This window comes from Eubalaena glacialis, chromosome 11 (assembly GCF_028564815.1).
Source record: "Eubalaena glacialis isolate mEubGla1 chromosome 11, mEubGla1.1.hap2.+ XY, whole genome shotgun sequence".
Classification (NCBI taxonomy): domain Eukaryota; kingdom Metazoa; phylum Chordata; class Mammalia; order Artiodactyla; family Balaenidae; genus Eubalaena; species Eubalaena glacialis.
The window spans coordinates 64,733,413-64,758,117 of NC_083726.1; the positions used below are offsets into that span (position 1 = coordinate 64,733,413).

The 24,705-nt window shown below is 38.8% G+C and overlaps 1 protein-coding gene across 1 annotated transcript in view; it reads left to right on the forward strand.

The window, feature by feature from the left end:
• Positions 1 to 24,061, forward strand: part of FAM186A (family with sequence similarity 186 member A) — a 77,624-nt gene extending 53,563 nt beyond the window's left edge. The window contains 10 exon segments of the mRNA XM_061206662.1: positions 2,073 to 2,316; positions 2,318 to 5,530; positions 5,639 to 6,108; positions 6,111 to 6,648; positions 15,131 to 15,323; positions 17,651 to 17,729; positions 17,732 to 17,780; positions 18,741 to 18,923; positions 19,374 to 19,402; positions 23,919 to 24,061. Coding sequence (XP_061062645.1) covers positions 2,073 to 2,316; positions 2,318 to 5,530; positions 5,639 to 6,108; positions 6,111 to 6,648; positions 15,131 to 15,323; positions 17,651 to 17,729; positions 17,732 to 17,780; positions 18,741 to 18,923; positions 19,374 to 19,402; positions 23,919 to 24,061 — 5,141 coding nt within the window.
• Positions 24,062 to 24,705: the final 644 nt, after the last annotated feature.

Genomic DNA, 24,705 nt, shown 5'->3' on the forward strand with positions numbered 1-24,705 from the left:
ATTTAGAGAAGTGTTTAAAAACATGTAATAATGATGGTTGTGAGGGCTGTACATTCATGCTACTTTGGGAAGAGTGTTATTTCAGGGAATGGATGTCTTAACTTCTGGTAAACTAGCATCAAGTTTGCTGGTTATTTTTGAAGAATAGTTTTGCTGGATATAGAATTCTTGGTTAATAGTAGTATTCTTTCAGCACTATGAACATACCATCCCACTGCCTTCTGCCTCCACTGTTTCCAATAAGAAGTGACCTGTTAAATTTACTGTGGTTCCCCTGTTCTAAATGAGTCTCCTTTGATTGTGATGAGTCATTTTTCTCTTTTTGCTTTAAAGATTCTCACTTTGTCTGGTTTTCAACAGTTTGACTATGATGTTCTAGGTATCAATCTTTCGGTATTTATCCCACTTAGAATTTGCTGAGCTTCTTGAATGTGTTGATTAATGTTTTTCATCAAAATTGGGATGATCTGGCCATTATTTCCTCAAATATTTTTAATGCCCCACTGTCTTTTTCTTCTGGGACTTCTATTGCTTGTACGTTGGTATGCTTGATGGTATCCTACAAGTCTCTGAGGCTTTGTTCATTTTTCTTTATTCTTTTTCCTCCCTGTTCTTCAGAGTAGACAATCTCTAGTAATCTAGCATCAGGTTTGCTGGTTATTTTCTTCTGTAAGCTCAAATATGCTGTTGAGCCCTTTTGGTGAATTTTTCATTTCAGTTATTGTACTACTCAACTCTAATTTTTCCACTTGGTTTTCCAATTTTCATCTCTTTAATGATATGCTCTATTTGATGAGTAATTGTCATCATACTTTTATTTTAAAATATGGTTTTAGTTTTTTGGACATATTTATAACTGCTTCTTTTTTCTGATAAGTCCAACATCTGCCCACCTCCTCTCCCTGGTCCCTGAGACAATTTCTATTGACTGCTTTTCCTCCTGTGTATGGGTCACACTTTTCTGTTTCTTTGCATGCTTTTTTTTATGTTGGAAATTGGACATTTTAGGTAATATATTGTAGCAACTCTGGATTTTGATTCTCCTTACAACCTCCAGAGTTTGTTTTTGTTGCCTTTTTGGTTTGTTTTTTAGTGACTTGTCTGGACTAATTTGGTGGAGTATGTATCCCCCACAGTGGGCAGCCACTGATATCTCTGCTCAGTTGTGGTTTTTTTGTTTGTTTGTTTTTATTTTTAAGCCCGAATTTTAGGGGTTACTTTTGGGTCAGCATAGCTTAGTGGTCAGTCAATGATTAGTCAATTGTTAATTAATCCAGATTGATCCAGTAAGGCTTCTACTCTTTGCTAATGGATCTGTGTATGGGTTAAAGTAGTATTGTTAAAGAATTGCTTTGCTCCAGATCAAATCAACCCCCTCAGGCAGTAGAGCTGTCAGTCCTCACAGGCTGCCTCACTCTGGTAGAACTACCAGGCCATAGGGCTAGGGAGTTGGAGATGGAAGCAGCTCCAGGCTAAAACATCATAGCAAATTTTTCTTGAATAAATTCTTCTCAATTTGTTGTATGCCTTTGGTCAGTTTCCAAAGTCCTAAAATGATTGTTTTTGGCAGTTTTGCTCAGTTTTTCATTGCCTTTTTGGGGAAAATTTGCTGAGTTTCTCGTTCAGCCATTTTGGAAATCCCTTCAAATGTTTGTCTTCTATTCTTTTGTGATCCTTTTGAAAGAACCAAGGTTAGCTTCGACTCAGAAAAGGGAGAAAAGAAAGATAGGAATCCAAGAAAGAAAATGGAAAGCACCAAGCATAATCAAAACCAAAGGAAAGTTCTGGTTTACCTTATGTCTAATCTCAAAATTGTAATCGAAAGTAAGTTGAGGTCACAGCTGAGTTCTCCTCCTAAACTCTGGAAGAAGAACTTCTAGATGATTGTGGGAAAAGAGTCATTCTTTTGAAAATAATGCTGTTTATTTTGGGGCCAAACTTTCCTGATGAAATTTTATCCTATATCTATCTGTTAATTTAGGCTAAATTCCTTAGGCTTAAACATAGAGCACAGCACAAAAGAAGAAATGCGATCTCATTATTTTATTTATTTATTTATTTTTTTCTTCTAGCATCTAGAGGTTCTCTATGGAAATCTTGGAAAGAAAGAGTTATAAAGCGACCTGCAATAGCTCATGCGTTAAGACCAGATCAGATGATTAGTGATCAATTTGCAACAAATACAAAGGTTTCAGAAATCCAAGATATGCTACAGGAACTCATAGGTACTGCAGTGTTCAATAAATTGGAAAACAATGCTATTAAATATATGTCATCAACAATAGTAAACCTTTCTAAAGCTTTGAGTACACTAAATTATTAACCTCCAAAGTGCCAATATGTATACAAATGAGACAAGTGAAAAAGAAAAAGAGATTTCTCTGAAGATAATACAAGATCTCAGTAAAAAAAATGAAATGCTTCAGCAGAAACTTCAAGAAGCAGAAGAAAAATATGAACACCTTATTCGATCCAAAGGCGTAGAACACCAAACATTGCCCACATCAACACTGAGAGTGTTACCTGAGCCTTCTCCACAATTAGCCATTAGCCAAGCTGACACAGAAGACAGTGTAGATAATATTTGGGCCAAAGAATTTGAAATCGTTGTAGATGAGGCCCCCCCAAAAGGGACCAAAGCCTTGGGGATCAAGTGGGACTCATCTCCTTCATATACAGCCCAAGGTGAGACGATTCCAGATATAACTGACCAGCAATACCCTTTACCTGAAAAAAAACAGAAAAAGGCTTCTGAAGAGATCACTGAAGATATCATTACAGATAAGACATCAGCGAAGAAAGGCGGTGCCTTTCAGAAAGATGGGACTGATCAGTACCAATCACAGAAAGGAAAGCGCACAAAAGGCCCATATGTGCAGGAGACCTCTGAATCAAATGTGAATGATGATAAAGGTAAACAGAAAGTCTCAGGGACCAAACTTGATCACCACTTTGAATTACAAGCACTAGAAAAGAAGAGAATAGAAATAAAATCCTTTTCTGAAGGCAAATCAAAGTCACTCACTGAATCAAAAAGTCAACATTTCCCTTCTGATTTCCCTTCTGACACAAAGAGCCAAGGTGGCAAAAGTGGAACAAGTAGTATATGCGAAAGACTCAGGAAAGCCAAACCTGAATATTCACATAGCAAAAGTCAAATTTCTTCAGAGAATAAAGAGGAACTCACCACTGAGTCAATGGATGAAGAAGGCAGAAGTGAGATGAGTAGCCAAGCGGAGCCATCCAGGTTGAGCCAACTTGATTATTCCTCTGAGAAAATGAAAATAAAAGGAAAGAAACACCAAATCTCTCCAGGAACCATTATAAGCAAAGAAGAAAAAACTGAAGAGAAGGATATGTCAGTTTTCGCCAAGAAAGTCAAGTCTCTTGAACTTGTTAAATCACAATCTAGGATAACTAAAGAGACTTCAGGAATTCCAGATGGCAAAAGAGAACAGAGTAACCTAGAAGAATTTCAGAAAGCCATAGTGTCATTCCTAAAAGAGAAAATTGATAACATAAGAAAGCCTTTGGATAAAAAGACTAGGTCAAAAGAAGAGTTATTATTAAAAAGAGCAGAAATTGAAAAATTAGGAATCATAAAGGCAAAAATGGAGGAATATTTCCAAAAAGTGGCTGAAACTGTGACAAAAATCTTGAGAAAATACAAAGATATAAAAAATGCAGGACAAATTGGAGAGAAACCTATGAAACGAAAAAAGGTGGTCTCATTTATGCCAGAATTGCATTTTCAGAAGCCCATTAGCGCGAAGTCGGAAATTAGCACCTTACTTTCACAGGAGAGCCTTGACCCACTAACTGACAATTTAATACAAATGATCTTGGCTGAAATAGAAAGTGAAAGGGATGTTCCAGTAGCCTCAATGGTAGGGAAAGACCATAAGGAGAAGGAAAAACAAAGGCTAGAAGAAAGGAGCTATGAGATGATAAATAAGAATTTGGAAAAGGAAGAGGCATGGCTCCCAATGAAGGAGGGAAAGCAAGGGCAACAGAAGCAGAAACAGTGGCAGGAAGAAGAGGTATGGAAGGGACACCAAAAACAGAGGATGCAAAAGCAGATTGAGCCAGATGAGAAGCAAAAGAAAAAGGAAGAGGAGAAAGAAGGGCATCAGAAGTCAAAGCAGCAGCAGCTGGAAGCATGGAAGCAAAAAATGAAAGAACAAGGAGTGCCCTTGGAGAAGGAGAAAGGACAGCAGATGATGCAGGTTCAGAAGGAAGTGAGATATCTGGAACAAGAAAGCAGTTGGGAGAGAGAGGAAGAGAAGCAGAAGCCAAGGAGAAAGGTAGAGGACCATGAAAGGCAGAAGCAGAAAACAGCAAAGGAGATGAAGACTTTTGAACAACTAGAACAGGTGCTCAGTCACACTTCAGTGACATTGCCTTCCAGGTGGCATAGCACACCAAAAGACGCACTGCAGTTACACCAAAGAAGAGAGTGCAATGGGAATCTTAAGAAATTAGAGAATCTGGCTGATGGAAATCACCCCATACCAATCATTCCTCCCATCTCTACACGATCTTCCTCACCAGGAGCCTTTTCTATTTCTGGACAGTCTCCCACAAAGTCCATTACTCTTACCCCTCAGCAGGCCCAGGCAATGGAAATTGACCTCACCCCTGAAGAGGCCAAGGCACTGGGAATCACCCCCACCTCTCATCAGGTTCAGGAATTGGGGGAAACCCCTACTCCTAAGATGTCTCAGGGTTTGGGAGCAGCCCACACACCTGAGCAGGCCCAGGCACTGAGGGTCACTCTCACCCCTCAGCAGGTCCAGGCCCTGGGGACCCATGTCACCGCTCAGCAGACCCAGGAACTGGGGATCACTCTCACCCCTCAACAGGCCCAGGCACTAGTGATCCATGTCACCCCTCAGCAGGCCCAGGACTTGGGGGCCCCTTTCACTTTAGGACAGGCTCAAGCATTGGGGGTTTCTCTCTCTCCAGAACAGTTTGAGGAATTAGGTGTTCCTCCCACCTCAGATAACAACTATACCTTAGAATCTCCCCACATCCCAGAACAAATCCAACCTTTGGGAGCCCCTTTCACCCCAGGACAGGCCCAGCCCATGGGTATTACTCTTAGGTCTGAGCAGGACCTAAAATTAGGAGCTCTTCTCATTAATGAGCAGCCCTTACCACCCAGGACTGGTCCTCCTTCAGGACATACCCTGGAAGTTGGGATCTTTTCCATTACTGATAAATCTGTCACAACACGTGCTCCTCACATTCCTAAGCAGTCCCCAGTATCATCTGCTCCTGTTGTTGAGAAGTCCCCTATATTTGAGGTCTCTTCTACTCCTTTGCAGATATCAAGGTCTCCTCTTACACAAGCCCCCTTTGTCCCCGGGAAATCCTTGGGAATGAGGATTCCTTCAGAACCCAAGAAGCTCCTGGCATCACAGACTTTTCCTTCCTCTAGACAGACCCCAGTTTCTAAGGGTCAATCCACCTCTATTCGGTTCCCAACTCCAGTCCCCAGCCCAATATCTGGGCCCTCTCCCACTCCAGGGCAACCCCTTGCACCAGAGGCCCTTCTTAGTTCTAGGCAATTCTTCATATCTAGGGACGTTGTGACTCCCCAGTTGCCTCTGATATCGAAGCCCCTTCTTGACCCCAGACAGCCCCTTATATCTGGAGTCCCAGCCACCTCTGCACAGATTTCCAGTATCTGGGCTCCTTTCTCTCCTGGGAAGTGCTTGGTTCCTGGGGTCTCTTCCACCCCTGAGGAACTCTTGGAATCTGGACCCTTAACCCTCTCTGAGCAGCCTCAGGCATTCCAGACATCTGCCACCCATGAGCAATCTCCCTATCTACAAGCCCCTTCTACCCTTAGGCAGCATCTGTCACCATGGGCCCTTGCTGGGCAAGCTTCCCCACAATGGATCCCTCCCACCCCTGGGCATACCCCTACACTGTGGGCTCCCTCAACCCCTGGAAAGCCCCAGAAAAATTTGTCCTCTCCTGTCTCTAAGAAAAGTAAGGAAAGATTGTCAATTATTTCTTCTCTGAAACCTAAATTAGCATTGGTCCATCCCAGTGCTCCAAGTTTCAAGGTACCTCAAGCCCCTTTCACCACTAAGAAGTTCCAATATCAGAGGTCTCTGACACTTATGAAGAAATCCAGAGACCCCGAGATCCTTTTGCCATGGAACAATTTAGAACATTTAAGTCCTATCTCACTGATTACAGGACACCAGTATCCCAAACCCCTTACATTGATGAGGGGGCCCTTCCTACTCTCATTAAGCCTGTAATATCACTACCTTCTCTTACTACTCAACTACGCAAAACATCACAGAGCTCACCTTCTGAATGGGACCAGAAATCCCGATTTCCCCCTATAGATAAGCCCTGGATACTGACTTCACTTTCAGGTACCAAGAAACCCAAGATGATGGTGCCCACTTCCTATCCCCAAGAGCTCAAAGAACAGAACTATTTTGTTGATGTGGAGGCTCAGCGGAAGAACCTGATTCTCTTAAATCAGGCGACAAAAGCTTCTACACTCCCTTCACAACTACACACAACAGCTAGGAATCTCAGAATTGAGACACTTCACACGGACAAAGTTCGGCTGGGATATCTATTCCGCAAGCACATTGCCTATAGGCTGATCCAGTGTGCAAGGTAGATATAAATATTGTGTGTCCAGTTTTCTGAAATCAGGTTTAGTCCTGATTTCAAATATCCTCCCTCATTGCCCTATAAGTATATACATATTTGTCAGATTAGATGTTCTAAAAGATTTTCTTATAGAAGGTCTGTGGAATGGAAGCATATTTAAGATAGTAAAAGGAGGTATAATTTTTAGGAAATAAAAAATGTCTTATAACATCTATTTCATTCATTTATATCTCTAGCAGAGATGCTTAAGTATATTTTGTGGATCATGGTTGGTCTCCAAAATATCAACTTCAGAAGTTTAGAAATGCTTCCAGTTACTCTGAATTACTTTCACCTTGGGTTCACCAGAAGATCTATGATTCTTTTTTTTTTTTAATTTATTTTTTATTGAAGTAAAGTTGAAGAGAAGATCTATGATTCTTAAAGTAGTAGATGGCAGGTTTATGTACATTGTGTTGCCATGGCAGCCTTGCAGCTGGAGTGACCTGGAGGAAAGATTCTAGTCCTGAATTTTTTAAATTGCAAATATCAGAAATCGGTCAGGAAAGTGACAATTAGTCTGCCATTCTTGGCCTTTGTGTTTGAGGTTACCAACTTACTATTTTGGGGATTTAAAAAAAGTTATTTTTTATTGTAGAATTTTTTCCCCTTTTTTTAATAGTTGATTTACGATATTTTGTTAGCTTATTTGGAGAATTTTTTTAACCTAAAATTACAAGATGCCAAACTAAGACCTATGATGGAAAAAGCTATCATTAATTATAGGGACAATCTATGTCATTTATTCAACAAATATTTATTGAATGTGTACTATGTGGCAGGCCTTGTTCTAGGTGCCAGGGATACAGTAGTGAATAAAACAAAGTACCCTGTTCTCACGAAATTTACATTTTTGAGGATTGAATTCATTTGAAAACTAAGCACTGGAACAACAAGGTGCAAAAGAAAGACATCCAGTATATAGGCAGAAATCTTCATTTCAAAGCTTATCTTAGAATTGTTGAAAAATATTCTGCTCTATAGCTGTCTTTAGTTTTCTCTTTCCAGAATGAATATTCCTAGTCCTTTAAATCTTTTTTTACATGTAAACATGTAAAAAAATGGATGAAACACTTGAGAACTTTAAATAACATGTTTCTGGTCATTCTCCAGTTCCCTTATGTCTTTTTTCCTTTGTTATATTTAAATTAAAATAAATAAATTGCACATTCACCTGGTACAATATATATTTTTTTGACACGATATTTTAAAAATATAAATGGTAGAGTGAAAAGCCTCCTTAATAGTCCTATTCTTGGCCATTAGGCCCCTCCCCCAGGGCTACTAATGTATTCCACCCAGAAATATTTTCTGCATATGCAGAAAAGTATATATGCTCTTTTATCCCTCTTTTTACAAATTTTAAAGTTACAATGTTTGATTTTTTTTATAACAAGTTAGAATTTAGGTATTAATATATAAAGAGGCTACTCATCCATTTTATAGTTTCTTAGTATTCCAATGTCTAGATTTACCAGAATTTACTTAACCTCTGATGAACATTTATGTTGTTTTCAATATTTTGCATTATAAAAAATGCAAAACCCAGCTTATCTTTACTAATATAGTCTTCCTATTCAAGAAAATGATATACCTTTGTTTTTGTTCAGGTCGTGTGTGTGTGCATGTGCACGTGTGTGTGTGTGTGTGTGTGTCCTGTTGGAGCGTTCTAAAGTTTTCATCTAGCTCTTGTATATTCTGCCATAAGTGTATATCTTGTTAGTTTTTATTTTTGTTGTTACTATTGTAAATGGACTCTCTTCTTCTATGATACCTTCTAACTGGTTGTTACTTGTATAAATGAAGGCTAGATTTCTCTATATCAATTTTGTATGCAGCCATCTTACTGTATTCAAAAGCATGTGATAGTTCTTCAGTTGATATTCTTGAGTTTTCCAATTACATAATCATATCACCTGCAAATAATAATTTTTTACATCTAGAATTTCCAACTTTTAAACATCTCATTTCTGTCCCTGTCTACCTGAATTGATTAGTACCTTCAGAACTATACTAAAAAATATTGGTGATGTGGCCACAAGGCCATCTTTGTTCATTTGACTTGCCCTGAGTAAGAGCTAGTAGTGACCTTCCATGGTCTCATGTTATTTTTTTCTAGGAAAAACTCACCTTCAAGAACATTTAAAAGGATTGTTTATATTTATATTCTCCTTTCTGAAAAAGTTACAAAACAACTTTAACCTTAGTCAATTTCATTTTGAGGGGGGTTATTTTCTCCATTCCTTTGTAACTCAGAATGCCAAAATGTAAGTCCTTTCATTGCTAATTATTATAGTGGTGATAGTGGACATCTTTCTAGTATATGTCATTAAAAAATGCTGGCTTTTGGGTTGAAATACATTTTATCATATTAAAGAAGTATCCATCAGCTCCTGTTTCGTTATTTTTTTTAAATCAAGAGTGGATGTTGAATTTTGTTAAATTTATTAAATCACATTTTGATAAATGTCATTTCAGCACTTCATTTTCATGGTTATTAGAGAACATATTTTCTCCTCAGATCTATTAATATGATTATTTTAAACCATCATTGCATCCCTGGAATTTGTCCTTGTTGTACCTTTCTTCGAATGTGTTACATTTGCTAATATTTTATTTAGGATTTTACTCTGCATTGATATTCATTAGTAAGTTTGGTGGTTTACTTCTTTTGGTGCTATCTTTGTCAAATTTTGGTAAATTTTAAGTTTATATCATTTAAAAAATGTGAAAGCTTATTTTTTTCCTATGCTCTGGAACAGTTTAATGATAAAATTAGCTATTCTTTGAAAGTTCGGTAGATTTCACCTATGATATTATATGGGCTTGGTACTTTTGGGGGGGAATTCTATGACAACTTTCTTAATTTTTATATGGCAATTAAGTTTGTTTAGTTTTATGGAAGATTTTGAAGACCTAGTGACACGATGTGACCTGTTTTAGTAAAATCATTTAAAAATTGAAATATATAGATCAACATTTCACAACAATATTTAATTTATACACTTATAACTTTAATCCCATCAAGGATCAATTTGTTCATTTTTCAGAAAGCTCTTCTTTAATATTTAATGTTATAATAATCAAATCACCAACAGGTATAACAAGGAATTAAATATTGACAGATTCCATAATAAAAATGGCTGAGTCAAGAAGATTCTAACATTACATGGGAGAGAAAATATAAAGTATAATAATATAAACTATTTTTGAATAAAGAAAGTTTTGTAGAACCTCTGTAAGTAAAGATTCCATGTTTAAATGCTAAAATACAGTTTTAGAGTTGTATTACCACATGATCAGTGTAATATACCTGAAAAGCAATGATGGAAAGAATGTAAAATTACACCAGATGCTGATAATGAAACATTTCATTTCCATATATATTGAAGAAAGTTCTTAAAGATACTAAATGTTGTGGCGACTAGATAGGATTTAACTTATCATTTAATTCATCAACATTTAAAATATCCACTACATGCCAGGGGCTGGGTTAGGCCCAGGGGTAGAGGGTGGAAGGATACAAAAATGGATAAGCCATATCCCTGCCTTGAGGGCACTCAGAGTCTACTCAGAGACAGTCATACAAACAGATGATTATATAGTATGATGTGGAAAGAACAATGATGGTATATCACCTACTCTATACAAGAGGACTGAGGAGAGGGGAGAGTTAGGTAAAGCTTCTAGGAGTCCAGACCTTTGAACTATGTCTCAAAGAACTAGTAAAAGTCAGTAAGGCAGCAAAGGCAGAGAGTCTAGCAGGACAAAGAAAGGAAGAAAGAAGCAAAGGTGTGTGTGTGTGTGTGTGTGTGTGTGTCTGTCGGTGGAAACCAGTAACTGTTTCGGGGTACGATGAACCATAGCCATATAAGATGGCGAATTTAAATGATAAGTGTTTTGTGTGTTCTGACTGCTCCACCAATCGGCCGTTCCCCCATCTCTCTCCCTCTCCTTGGGCTTCCCTATCCCCTGAGACACACAATAATATTGAAGTCAGGCCAATTAATAACCCTACAATGGCCTCTAAGTGTTAAAGTGGAAGGAAGAGTCTCATGTCTCTCACTTTATGTCAAAAGCTAGATATGAATGAGCTTAGTAAGGAAGGCATGTTGAAAGCCGAGAAAGGCTGAAAGCTAGGCCTTTTGCACAGTTAGCTAAGTTGTGAATGCAAAGGAAAAGTCCTTGAAGGAAATTGAAAGTGCTACTCTAGTGAACACACGAATGATAAGAAAGACAAACAGCCTTATTGCTGATGTAGAGAAAGTTTTAGTGGTCTGGATAGAAGATCAAACCAGCCACGACATTCCCTTAATTGAAAGCCTAATCCAGAGCAAGGCCCTAAGTCTCTTCAATTCTATGAAGGCTGAGAGAGGTGAGAAAGCTGCAGAAGAAAAGTCTGAAGCTAGCAGAGGTTGATTTATGAGGTTTAAGGAAAGAAGCCTCTTCATAACATCAAAGTGCAAGGTGAAGCAGAAAGTGCTAATGTAGTAGCTGGAGCAAGTTATCCAGATCTAGCTAAAATAAGTAATGAAGGTGGCTATATTAAAAAACAGATTTTCAATGTATACAAAACAGCCTTATATTGGAAGAAGATGCCATCTAGGACTTTCATAGCTAGAGAGGATTAGTCAATGCCTGGCTTCAAGGCTTCAGAGCTTTGAAGGACAGGCTGACTCTCTTGTTAGGGGCTAATGCAGCTGGTGACTTTAAGTTGAAGCCAGTGCTCATTAACCATGCTAAATTAAAATGCTAAATCTACTCTGCTATGTTCTATCAACGAAACAACAAAGCTTAGATGACAGCACAACTATTGACAACATGGTTTACTAAATATTTTAGGCCTACTATTGAGACCTACTGCTCAGAAAAAAAAGATTCCTTTCAAAATATTACTGCTCATTGACAATGCACCTGGTCACCCAAGAGCTCTAATGGAGATGCTCCATTAATCTTAATCTCCGTTAAGATTCACGTTGTTTTCATGCCTGCTAACACAGCTTCCACTCTGCAGCCCATGGATCAAGGAGTAATTTCGACTTTCAAGTCTTATTATTTAAGAAATAGATTTCGTAAGGCTATACAGTAGCTGCCATAGATAATGGATCTGGGCAAAGTCAATCAAAAACCTTCTGGAAAGGATTCACCATTCTAGATGCCATTAAGATCATTTATGATTCATGGAAAGAAGGCAAAACACCAACGTGAATAGGAGTTTAGAAGAAGTTGATTCCAACCTTCATGGATAACTGAGCAGCTCAAGACTTCAGTGTAAGAAGTAACTGCCGATGTGGTGGAAACAGCAAGAGAACTAGAATTAGAAGTAGAGCCTGAAGATGGGACTGAATTGCTACCATCTCATGATGAAACTTGAATAGATGGGGAGTTGCTTCTTATGGAAGAGCAAAGAAAGTGGTTTCTTGAGATAGATTCTTCTGAAGAAGATGCTGGGAAGACTGATGAAATGACAACAAAGGATTTAGAATATTACATAAACTTAGCTGTTAAAGCAGTGGCAGGGTTTGAGAGGACTGACTCCAATTTTAAAAGAAGTTCTACCATGGATAAAATGCTATCAAACAGCTTTGCAGGATACAGAGATATCATTCGTAAAAGGACAAGTCAATGGATGCGGCAAACTTCATTGTTGTCTTTTCTTAAGAAATTGCCAAAGCCACCCAAACCTTCAGCAACCACCACCTGATCAGTCAGCAGCCATCAGCACTGAGGCAAGATTCTCTACCAGCTCAGATGACTGTTAGAATTTTTTAGCAATAAAGTATTTTTATTTATTTATTTTTTAATTTTTAAAAATTGATATATAGTTAATTTACAATGTTGTGTTCGTTGCAAAGTGATTCAGTTATACATATATACATATAAATGTATATATATATATATATACATTCTTTTTCAGATTCTTTTCCATTATAGGTTATTACAAGATACTGAGTATAGTTTCCTGTGCTATACAGCAGGTCCTTGTTGTTTACCTATTTTATATTTAGTAGTGTGTATATGTTAATCCCAAACCCCTAATTCATCTCCCCCACCCCCTGGTATCCACTTTGGTAACCATAAGTTTGTTTTCTATGTCTATGAGTCTATTTCTGCTTTGTAAATAAGTTCATCTTTATCTTTTTTTTTTTTTTGGCCATGCCATGTGGCTTGCAGGATCTTAGTTCGACCAGGGATCGAACCCGTGTCCCCTGCAGTGGAAGCATGGAAGCATGGAGTCCTAACCACTGGACCACCAGGGAATTCCCTGTACCATTTTTTTCAGATGCCCCATATCAGTGATATCATATGATATTTGTCTTTCTCTGTCTGACTTACTTCACTTAATATGATAAAATTTGGGTCCATCCATATGCTGCAAATGGCATTATTTCATTCTTTTTATGGCTGAGTAATATTCCATTGTATATATATACCACATCTTTATCCATTCATCTGTTGATGGACTTTTAGGTTGCTTCCATGTCTTGGCTATGGTAAATGGTGCTGCTATGAACACTGGGGTGCATGTATCTTTTCGAATTAGAGTTTTCTCCAGATATATGCCCAGAAGTGGGATTGCAGGATCATATGGTAACTCTATTTTTAGTTTTTTAGGGAACCTCCATCCTGTTCTCCATAGAGCCTGCACCAATTTACATTCCCACCAACAGTGTAGGAGGGTAGTAATACTTTTATATCCAAATTCTGATCATGTTTTTTCTCTGATGTCAGGAAGACCTTGGCTCGAATTTCCAGTTCTGAACTTCTCTAAGACTCAAATGTGCTGAGTCAAATTTGTAAAATTGATGTAATGATAATTACTTCAAAGAATGGTTGCAAGGGGACTTCCCTGGTGGCGCAGAGGTTGAGAATCCACCTGCCAATGCAGGGGACGATCCCTGGTCCGGGAAGATCCCACATGCCATGGAGCAACTAAGCCCATGTGCCGCAACTACTGAGCCTGCACTCTAGAGCCCGCTCGCTGCAACTACTGAGCCCACGTGCTGCAACTACTGAAGCCCACGTGCCTAGAGTCCGTGCTCCGCAGCAAGAGAAGCCACTGCAATGAGAAGCCCCTGCACCACAACGAAGAGCAGCCCCCGTTCACCACAACTAGAGAAAGCCCGAATGCAGCAATGAAGACCCAACACGGCCAAAAATAATAATAAAAAATATATATATAAAATTAACTCAGAAAGTTAATATATTTAAGTATTAAATGATCCATATATACAGTAGGTTCTAAGCTATTACAACCCACAAAGAGACCTAAGAGTTATTCCCTTCCCCCTCTCTATATATATGTAAAATACATATATTCAGAAAAACATCTTCGGTGGGTTCCCATTGCCTACCTCCCCCAAAATCCAAACTCCATAACATGCTGTTTAAAGCCTTTCATAATCCAGCTATGTCAGTCTCATCCCCCACTATATCCTTTCACATATCTGTGGTCTAAAAGTTCCAGACTACTCACCACTCCCAAAATATAACTTTCATTGTCTTGCCTTTATTTATAGTGTTCCCTCAACCTGGAATTCTTCATCCCCTTTTTCTCAAACTTCAGTGGCTGTAAGGTTTACCTGAGATTTTTTTAAAAATACAGATCCTGAAGCTTACCACCAAGATTTTTTATTCAAAAGGTCTGGGGATGCACCATGGAATCTGCATTATCAATAAGCACCACCCTCCCACCCCCAACAAAATGATTCAGTCCAGGTGATTAGGGTCCACACTTTGAGAAATACTGGTATTGTGGAAAGAGAAAAGATCTGGGTTTGCTTCCCAAATCTGTTATTTATCAATTATGTGACTTTAGAAAATTACTTAACTTTGCTCAGATTCCTTTTCCTCTCCTGTAGAATGCGGATGGCAAAAAACTATGTTTTGGAGGCCCAAACATTGTGGCGTACATTATAGTAAAGAGAGTACTACATTTTTATGACTGTTCCTCAAGATCCTATTCAATATCTTCCTATGAAGCATTCTTTATTCCTCTTGTTAGAATTAATTATGTTTTCCTTTTTGCTCAAACAGCTAAATTGCTATTTAGCATTTATTGCATTCTCTCTCTGATACAATTTATTAGTCTCCTAATCTGGTTTGTAAGTGCTTTGAAGGCAAGGACACTCTTTTTCATAATTGTATTAAGTACCTTCTATATGTTGTATACATATCAATATTAAAATATAATATATTTAAAAAATAATAAGCAACACTATTTTAACACCAAAAACTCTGTGAGGAGTTAATGAAAATTTGACAGTCATATAGAGTTTTGAAAGTTTAGTCATATAGGGGACTAGATTAAGGTCTCATTAAGCAAGCCTGCCACCCCTATACTATCTCTCTCTACTTACTAAGGATGAGATGAGAATGGTGACACCAGGTTTGCTGAGTTAGTGTCAGTAATTATATGAATCTAATTCTTCTTAATTTTTCCAAGAAACAACATAATTAAATGGTTACAAGCCATCCAGAATACTGGGAGAGGTTATGAGACCCAGACCCTCTACATAATGCTGAGCAGAATTGATGACTATCAAAAAAAGGTGATGCAGATCTGCACAGAGAAGCAGAAGTCACTACAGCAGAAACGGAATCAGTGCCTGAGGAAAATGATGTACTTATTCAGCCAGGTAATCTGTTTTCTTTTCCCTCTCCCCAGTGTGCTGTAAGAAAAGCAAAAGTGGCAGGCTTTGAAAATAACAGTTACCTGGAGATACCATAACATATTACAAATTTCATGGCTTAAAACAACAGAAATATATTCTCTTACAGTTCTGGAGGCCAGTTCGAGAAATCAAGGTGTTGGCAGGGTTGGTTCCTTCTGGAGGCTCTGAGGGAGAAATTTGTTCCAAGTCTCTCTTCTAGATGTTGGTGGCTATAGACAATCCTTGGCATTCCTTGGCTTGTAGCTGCATAACTCCAATCTCTGCCTCTGTCTTTCCCATGGCCTTCTTCCTAGTGTGTTTTATGTTCTCTCCTCTTATAAAGCCATGTGCCATTGGATTTAGGACTCATCTGGTTAAACCAGGATGACCTCATCTTGAGATCCTTAACTACATCTGTAAAGACCCTTTTTCCAAACAAGGCCACATTCACATGTTCTGAGTGAACATATCTTTTGGGGAGTTCACCATTCAATCCACTACACTGCGACTTCAGTGAAACTCCTAAATTGACAACAGGAATACTGGCTGGACTCTCTAGATGAGAAAAGATTAGAATAGGAGAGACTTCCAGAAATGCTCAACTCCTTCCTAGTCAACCCACATCTACCAGCCTCTAGATATGAAACCTCTTGAGGTCACTGCTCTCCAGCTGATTCTTGGTGGTTACATTCCTCAAAACTATCAGAAAGCAAGTTTTAATATGTATTTACAAAAAAAGGAGATAAGGGTTTACTTAACTTGCTTACATAGCACCAGGCACAGAAGATCCTGCTAAACTCTGACATCACCCAGTTATGTCTCAGAGCCCTCTCTGAGATGACCATCAGTATGCTTTTGGAAATGATACCTCCCAAAAGTTATAGAGCTGAGATTAGAGTTCTTTGTTCTGGGATTATATGCTCCCATTATTTTTTCCAGCATGGAGTTCTGGAACATTCTTGGAGTTCTAGGAATATTTTATAGTTATACATCATTTTCTTTTACTAAAGTAATTAATTTACAAGATTAGTTTACTTGCTACTCTAGAAGGTACAGAGAGACTTCTCATTATAGACATATTGTGAATTTTCCAGAAGTTACTTTTTCTTTTCTTTTTTTTTTTTGGCTGCGCCACGCGGCTTGCAGGATCTCAGTTCCCCGACCAAGGATTGAATCCAGGTCACAGCAGTGAAAGCCTGGAATCCTAACCACTAGGCCATCAGGGAACTCCCCAGAAGTTACATTTTATTTTATTTTATTTTATTTTATTTACTTTGGCTGCACCGGGTCTTAGTTGCGGCATGCATGCGGGATCTCATTCCCCGACCAGGGATTGAACCTGGGCCCCCTGCATTGGGAGCACCGAGTCTTACCCACTGGACTACCAAGGAAGTCCCTAAAAGTATATTTTAAACATTAAAACTCTCTGACCTCAAAAATTGGATATTTTTGACAGTTCTGGGTTTGGAAAATATGACCAAAGTAAATGGAGTAAACCAAGATGAATTGGCAGTGTCATGAACTGTCTAACAGGAATTACAATGTCTAGGGCATTTCAGAGGATTAATAAGGGTCTGGGGTCAGGGAAGCTAGAATCTAGATGATGAGGTGGGTATCAAGGCATCAAGAAGGGAGGGGAAAAAGCAAAAAGGAAGAAAAGGGTAGAAATGAATAAATACCTACACTGAATCAGAGTGGTGGTCAAGAGGCTGGTTCTGCTACCAGATTGGGTTCAAATCAGCTTTACCACATACTAGCTAAGAGACCTTGGGTAAGCCACTTAACTTTTCTGAGCTTCATATCCCCATATGTAAGACAAGGATAATAATAGCACCTATCTCGTAAGGTAGTAAATATCAAATAAATTAATACATAGAAAGCACCTGACAGTCAATGTTAGCTATCATTATATTTGCACAGTGTTTCACAACTGATGAATATATTGTCTTACACAACTCTCATAAGAGCCCTGTGTTTATTATTCTTGTTTTAGAAATGAGAAGAAAGAAGTGCAGATAAAACTAGCAACTAACTCAAAGTCACAAAGCTAGGAAATGAGAGGACTAACACTAGAACTTAATGCAGGACCACAGTTTTTATATATCATAGCTGCCAACTCTGAAATTGTGTGTTGGAGGCAGGTAGAGGTTGAGGAGTGGCAGGAGGAAGGGAGAAAGGGCATGGAGAAAGAGAATTCCTTTTCCAAGGAAAAGGAAGTGTCATAGTTTAGCTAAGGCCCGCTAGGAAGACCTTCCTAAAGACTCTGGCCCTTTCTTTTCATGATTTCCTTTTTCTGATTTATTTATGTTTAGCTTCAAGAGATATATAAATTGAATCTAAATCAACCTATCCCTTTGATCATCAAAAAGAAGCAAATATCTGCCTCTACCAGCCAATCCTAAAAGAAGAGGACAAAAAGTATGACATATTCAGTAAGTTCAGGTATGTGGTAGGAAAGACTGACATTAAACTTTCTTTGGATAATATGTGGGACCTCATGCTTTTTTTTCCTGCCCAAGAGCTTCCCCTTCTCCACAGTTATGATATGGTTCAGGGGAGAATATTAATTTTCTTAGCTAATTTAGCAAAAGGCTTATTTCTACTTAAATATTTAATATCTAATTTTGAGTCCCTTAAAAAAAAATGAAGTTGATTCTTCCTTACGAAGAAACAAATTATTTTAATACACACAGTGAAGAAACTTAGAAGCATTACTTTTTTTTTTTTTAAGAAAGTAGGAACTGGGCTTCCCTGGTGGCGCAGTGGTTGAGAATCTGCCTGCCGATGCAGGGGACACGGGTTCGGGCCTTGGTCTGGGAAGATCCCACATGCCGCGGGGCGGCTAGGCCCGTGAGCCACAACTACTGAGCCTGCGCATCTGGAGCCTGTGCTCCGCAACAAGAGAGGCCACAATAGTGAGAGGCCCGCGCACCGCGATGAAGAGTGGCCCCCGCTTGCCGCAACTGGAGAAAGCCCTCGCACAGAAACAAAGACCCAACACAGCCAAAAATAAATAAATAATAAATAAATAAATTAATTTAAAAAAAAAAAAATTAAAAAAAAAAAAAGAAAGTAGGAACTTTGGGAAGGAAGGGGAAAAGACTGCTGTGGGGGAAACATAGCCTGCATATGGAGTGTATACTCCATGAAGCTAAGAAAGTCGTTTTAAAACGTATTAGTAGGTGAAGTCATGGAAATGCAACTTTCAGGGGGAAAAAAACGTTATTTCTGCAAATTCTGCTGTTTTAATCCATCTCTCAGTCAAAATGGGCATAGCTAATGTTCCTCGGTGCCAGCGGGGCGTTATAGGACACGGTGGTGGTGAAGAGAAGGGGGGAGAATGGCTATGGAGTTCAGGGGAGTTTGACACTTCCAAGCGGTGCTTGCTCTCTGATTCTCTAGACAAGAAGACCAAATGGAAGCCATCTGGAATGCTGATCTATCCACTTAAAGTTACCCAATAACAGAGAAGACATCAATGTATTCACTCTGGACCCAGCTGGGTGGGTACCCAGATATTCCTGTGCTGTTCCAGTTAGATGTTCAGTCTACGTTCAGAAGATCTCTTACATGCATTCAATCAAAGTAAGTTAAGGACTGGGAGGGAGCACTCTGGTAATTGGGCCTTTGGTCACATACCTTTTGTTTCCCTAACTTGACTTTCTCTTACAGCACCAGGGAGTTACCAAAAGTAGTTTTTTGGTGTGAGGTCAGACTCATACCAGCCATAAAATAGTACAGGTAAATTCAACATTAGTCTTTTACTGTTTCTCTTCATAGGCCTATAGATGTCACTACTGGAATAATATAAACAAACAAACAAACAAACAGACAAAAAGCAGTTATAATACCATGAAACCTAATCTAACACTACATAGGTCCACTTTGAATTCCACCCTTAGGGATTTATTACTGGAATAACCAGAAAGACCGTAGTAGAATGCTTTCGCCCACTTCATGATTCAGTAACATGACCTTAAATGCAGTTGTCATATCTAGGCCAAATTTGAAGTAAATTCCGTGCTTATATCCCAGGATGCACTGCAGAGACTCGGAGAGAACAGGTAAGGTGGTCATGTGGTTCCACATTTCCAAATTCTGTTAAACCAGATTCTCACTGAAACCATTGGAAACCATTCTAGTGGAAGTGAAGAGTTTTGGAGTCTCCATTACCTCTTTCAAGTAAGAGAATTAGTTAATGTTCTAAGCTAAGAATTTAGAAATGGAATTTTTGTAACATGAAAGAGTTTGTGGGAGCAGTCTGATTTATTCTGGTGAAATCCAAGTCCTAGGGTAGAAGAAATAGTGTTAACTCATCAATTTGTTTAGGTAGCAGACACCATGAAATAAGACACTTAAAATTCTATAATAAAGTAAAATAATAGCAAAAATATATAATGTATACAATATAAAATCATATACCGTGAGCACAAGTGTTCATGAAAAAAAGTAACCAAATCAAATGTAACCATTAAGTTGAATAAGTATGACTCCTAAGTTATAGGTTATAATCAGAAAGCAGCTTTCTTTTTGTCTCCCATTTTCCCTTACATTTTTTGAGTAATTAAATTAATTAACAGGTTATTTGGAGAGATAACATTGCTAATTTAATGCCTATAGTGCTTGGGACAAGATGTATAAATTTTTCTTTGAATAATATTTCCTTTAAATCCATTCCACAGCTAGCTTCAACTATTAGATATACTACTGACCTAACTCTTCACTTCTTACTCATGCTAAATCATACAAAGTTAGTGAGCCTCTTACTTCCAATTTACTGTTTTGAAGTACTCAGAATCAAGGAGCTTTCCATAGATTTTTTTTTTTTTAAGGTACAATGTATATACATTTAACCTCTTTAGGGTACAGTTCTGAGTCTTGACAAGTGCAGAGTTATGGCAACCACCAATCTGCTTGCAGTCCCTATAGTTTTCTCTTTTCCAGAATGTCATATAAATGGAAGTAATAGTATGTAATCTTTTGAATCTGGCTTTTTCCACTTGGCATAACTCACGTGATTCATCCATGTTGTTACATGTATCAGTAATTCATTTCCTTTTACTTCCTGACTAGTATTATTCCACTGTATGGCTATACCATATTACTTTATCCATTCACCAGGTCAAAGACATCTGAGTTGTTTCCAGTTTTTGGCAATTATGAATAAAACTGCTATAAAAATTCATATACAGGTTTTGGGGTGAATGTAAGTTTTCACTTCTCCTAGAAAAATACCCAGGTGTGGGATTGCTGGGTTGTATGATAAGTGTATATTTACTTTATAAGAAATGGCTAAGCTATTTTCCAAAGTGATTTTACATCCCTTTACATTTATTCAGTGAAGCTAGTTCTTACCCTGCCTCTAGATGAAAACCTAGATGGTTCCATGACATTTCTGCTAACTTTTTTTTTATATAGTATTTTTAAAAATATTTATTTTATTTATTTATTTTATTCTTGGCTGCGTCGCGAATATTTATTCTTAGTTGCGGCAGGCGGGATCTTCGTTGTGGCATGCGGGATCTTTTGCTGGGGCATGTGGGCTCCAGAGAGCGTGGGCTCTGTAGTTTGCGGGCACACGGCCTCTCTAGTTGAGGCACTCAGGCTCAGTAGTTGTGGTGTGCATGCTCAGTTGCCCCGCAGCATGTGGGATCTTAATTCCCCGACCAGAGATGGAACTCGTGTCCCCTGCATTGGAAGATGGATTCTTTACCACTGGACCACCAGGGAAGTCCCCATTTCTGGTAACTTTTTAATAATGTAAGTTTATCTAGTCGGTAATTAAAATGTCCAGAACCATGTATAATAAAGCTTTAATTTTGTTTTAAAGTTCTCCTCTCTTCCAGCTTAGACTATTGCAACTTAACAGTCAGGGAAGTAGGACATGAACAGTTTATTTTCTCTTTTGTGGCCTACTGCTTTTGTTCCTACTTTTCCAGCTTGCTAGTATTGGACCTCTTATGGATTACAGTTCTGAAAAGGGAGGAGAGGGAAAGGGAAAGAGAAAGTTCTTACTGACTACCACTGTTGCATTTTCTCACATCATTGCTTCCTGGATGTGACAGATTTTTGAAGATGACTCTTTGATGGGAGTACTTGGTGAGTTCCTTGGTGATCATCATCACTGGAGATCACTCATCTGCAGATTTCTTCTGCATTTTTTTTTTCTTTTTGGCCACACCCCATGGCTTGTGGGATCTTAGTTCCCTGACCAGGGATGGAACCCGGGCCCTTGGCAGTGAGAGTGCGGAGTCCTAACCACTGGACCGCCAGGGAATTCCCTGCAGATTTCTTCATCATGGCAGATACATTTCTATTCCAACTGGTTGTTTGCATTTGTGATACCCCCAGCTTCTCTCTGCTGAGATGTGTTTGCATATTTAGGCAGTTCTCCTGGACAGAATACATGACAGCCCTATGTCATCTCTCCTGGGTATATATGTATGTGTGGCCCTCATCTAGTCTATAGGAAACACTTGAGCCTTCTTTGTCCAGATAAACTCTGAGGCTGAAGGCCTATCCCAACGCAGCAGCAGCTTTTTCTTTGTTTCTGCCATTAGAGCAGCTAGCCAATCAGTCAGGTATGGTTTTTTTTCAGGTATGGAATCAGGCCCTTGTCTACTGGGCCTCCAAATTGGAGGCTCGTGTTAAGTTCTTGGAGTGGAGGAAGGGTAGAAGCACTCTCAAAATCCTCTTCTCCTTGACCATCTCATACCCTCAGAGTGAGTTAAAAGATTAAGAGTTAATTTCTTTGTAAATCCTAGTCTAGCACTTCTGTTTAGAATTTGGTATTCATTGTTAGGGTTGCCAGATTAGCAAATAAAAAGGTAGGACACCCAGTTAAATTTTAATTTCAGATAAACAGCAAGTGATTTAGTATAAGTATGGTCCATGTAATTGTAAAAAATTATTTATTGTTTATCTGAAGTTCAAATTTGACTAGGCACCCTGTATTTAATCTGGCAACCCTTCTATTGTGCTTTGCCAAAACTTCCATTTTTACATGATATTAGATACAAAATATGTATTAGGAGTTTCTGAGTTATAGAGTTAGATGTTTGAAAACTTTCAGAGTAGGAGATGCTGAAAACAGTGAAAACCTTTAATAAGCCATTATAGGAAATAGAAGAATTGAAGACTTGGATTTTTTTCTATTTTTCACTAAACCTATTTTTAAGACATCTTTAATTAGTAATAATGGGCACTATATGATCCATTACTATTTGCCATCCTCCCCCTCTTTTTTTCTCCCTAGAATCTCTTCAAGGTCTTTCTCCCTCAAAGAGGATTATATATTTTTTTACTTTGTGGCAATTATAGTCCAAACCAAGAGACTTTTTTCCCTCTGGGTTTGGTTAATTCTACCATCCTTTGGATCTCAGTTTAAACAATCACTCTTTCTTTTTTTTTTTCTCAACTTTTTTTTTTTTTGGCCATGCCGCAGGGCATGTGGGATCCTAGTTCTCTGACCAGGGATCGAACACCCGCCTCCTGCATTAGAAGCACAGAGTCTTAACCACTGGACCACCAGGGAAGTCCCCAATCACTCTTTCCGAGCTGTCTTCTCTGACTCCTATGTTCTCCCATAGTTATAATTAACACTATCTTAGCACTTACCATTCTGTATTGTAATTGCCTTATTACTTACCTCCCCTGATTTTAGACAATATGGTTTTTTAAAATTAATTAATTAATTTATTTATTTTTGGCTGCTTTGAGTCTTCGTTGCTGCACACCTGCTTTCTCCAGTTGTGGCGAGCGGGGGCTACTCTTTGATGTAGTGTGCGGGCTTCTCATTGTGGTGGCTTCTCTTGTTTAGGAGCATGGGCTCTAGGTACGCAGGCTTCAGTAGCTGTGGCACACGGGCGCAGTAGTTGTGGCTCGCGGGCTCTAGAGCGCAGACTCAGTAGTTGTGGCCCATGGGCTTAGTTGCTCCGTGGTATGTGGGATCTTCCTGGACCAGGGCTCGAACCCGTGACCCCTGCATTGGCAGACGGATTCTTAACGACTGTGCCACCAGGGAAGCCCCTAGACAATATGTTTTAAGATTAGCTGCCTGTTGTGTTCAACTGCCCCTATTTTTGCTCTGCCTGCTTTCCTTTCAAAAATATTTACTACTTCCTATGTGCCAGGTACTATAATGAGGCACTGAGATACAACATGTGGAAAGGGTTCAAGAGACCATGGATGCCAGGCAGAAGGAACAATACGTGCAAAAATCCAGGGCCGATAACATATTTCTTCTTTTACTTTATCTCATAAAAATTTTTTAAAAAAATTTAAAATATAGGAACTTCCCTGGTGGTCCAGTGGTTAAGAATCTGCCTTCCAATGCAGGGGACATGGGTTCCATCCCTGGTCGGGGAACTAAGATCCCACATGCCTCGGGGCAACTAAGCCCACATGCTCTGGAGCCTGCGTGCCACAACTAGAGAGAGGCCTGTGCACCACAACGAAGATCCTATGTGCCACAACTAAGACCCAAGGCAGCCAAATAAATAAATGATTTTTTTTAATTAAAAATATATAAAAACAAAAACCTCCCTACTCCCCAGTACCCTTTCTTCCTGTTTCCAACAGAGGTGACTAGAACTAAAATTTCTCTTCCTGCCTTGATGTGTCATGTGATGCTTGGAGCTATTGTCATCTTTGGTAACCCTGAGGTGATAACCACAGGACAAAAAGACAATACACCAAGAATTACAGAGGAGGAAGATAAATGAAACCCTATCTTTGATAACATTAAGTTGCTGGAACAACCCAGAGTACACCTGCCTCTGGCCTTTTTGTTAAGTGAGCAATAAATGACTTTTTGGTTTCAACCATCCTTAGTCAGGGATTCTGTTACTTTTTCAACACCTTTATTGGAATATAATTGCTTTACAACGGTGTATTAATTTCTGCTTTATAACAAAGTGAATCAGCTATACATATACATATATCCCATATCTCCTCTCTCTTGCATCTCCCTCCCACCCTCCCTATCCCAACCCTCTAGGTGGTCACAAAGCACGAGCTGATCTCCCTGTGCTATGCGGCTGCTTCCCACTAGCTATCTATTTTACATTTGGTAGTGTATATATGTCCATGCCACTCTCTCACTTCGTCCCAGCTTACCCTTCCCCCTCCCCGAGTCCTCAAGTCCATTCTCTACATCTACGTCTCTATTCCTGTCCTGCCCCTAGGTTCTAAGGAACCTTTTTTTTTTTTTTAGATTCCATATATATGTGTTAGTGTACGGTATTTGTTTTTCTCTTTCTGACTTACTTCACTCTGTATGACAGACTCTAGATCCATCCACCTCACTACAAATAACTAAATTTCATTTCTTTTTATGGCTGAGTATAATATTCCATTGTATATATGT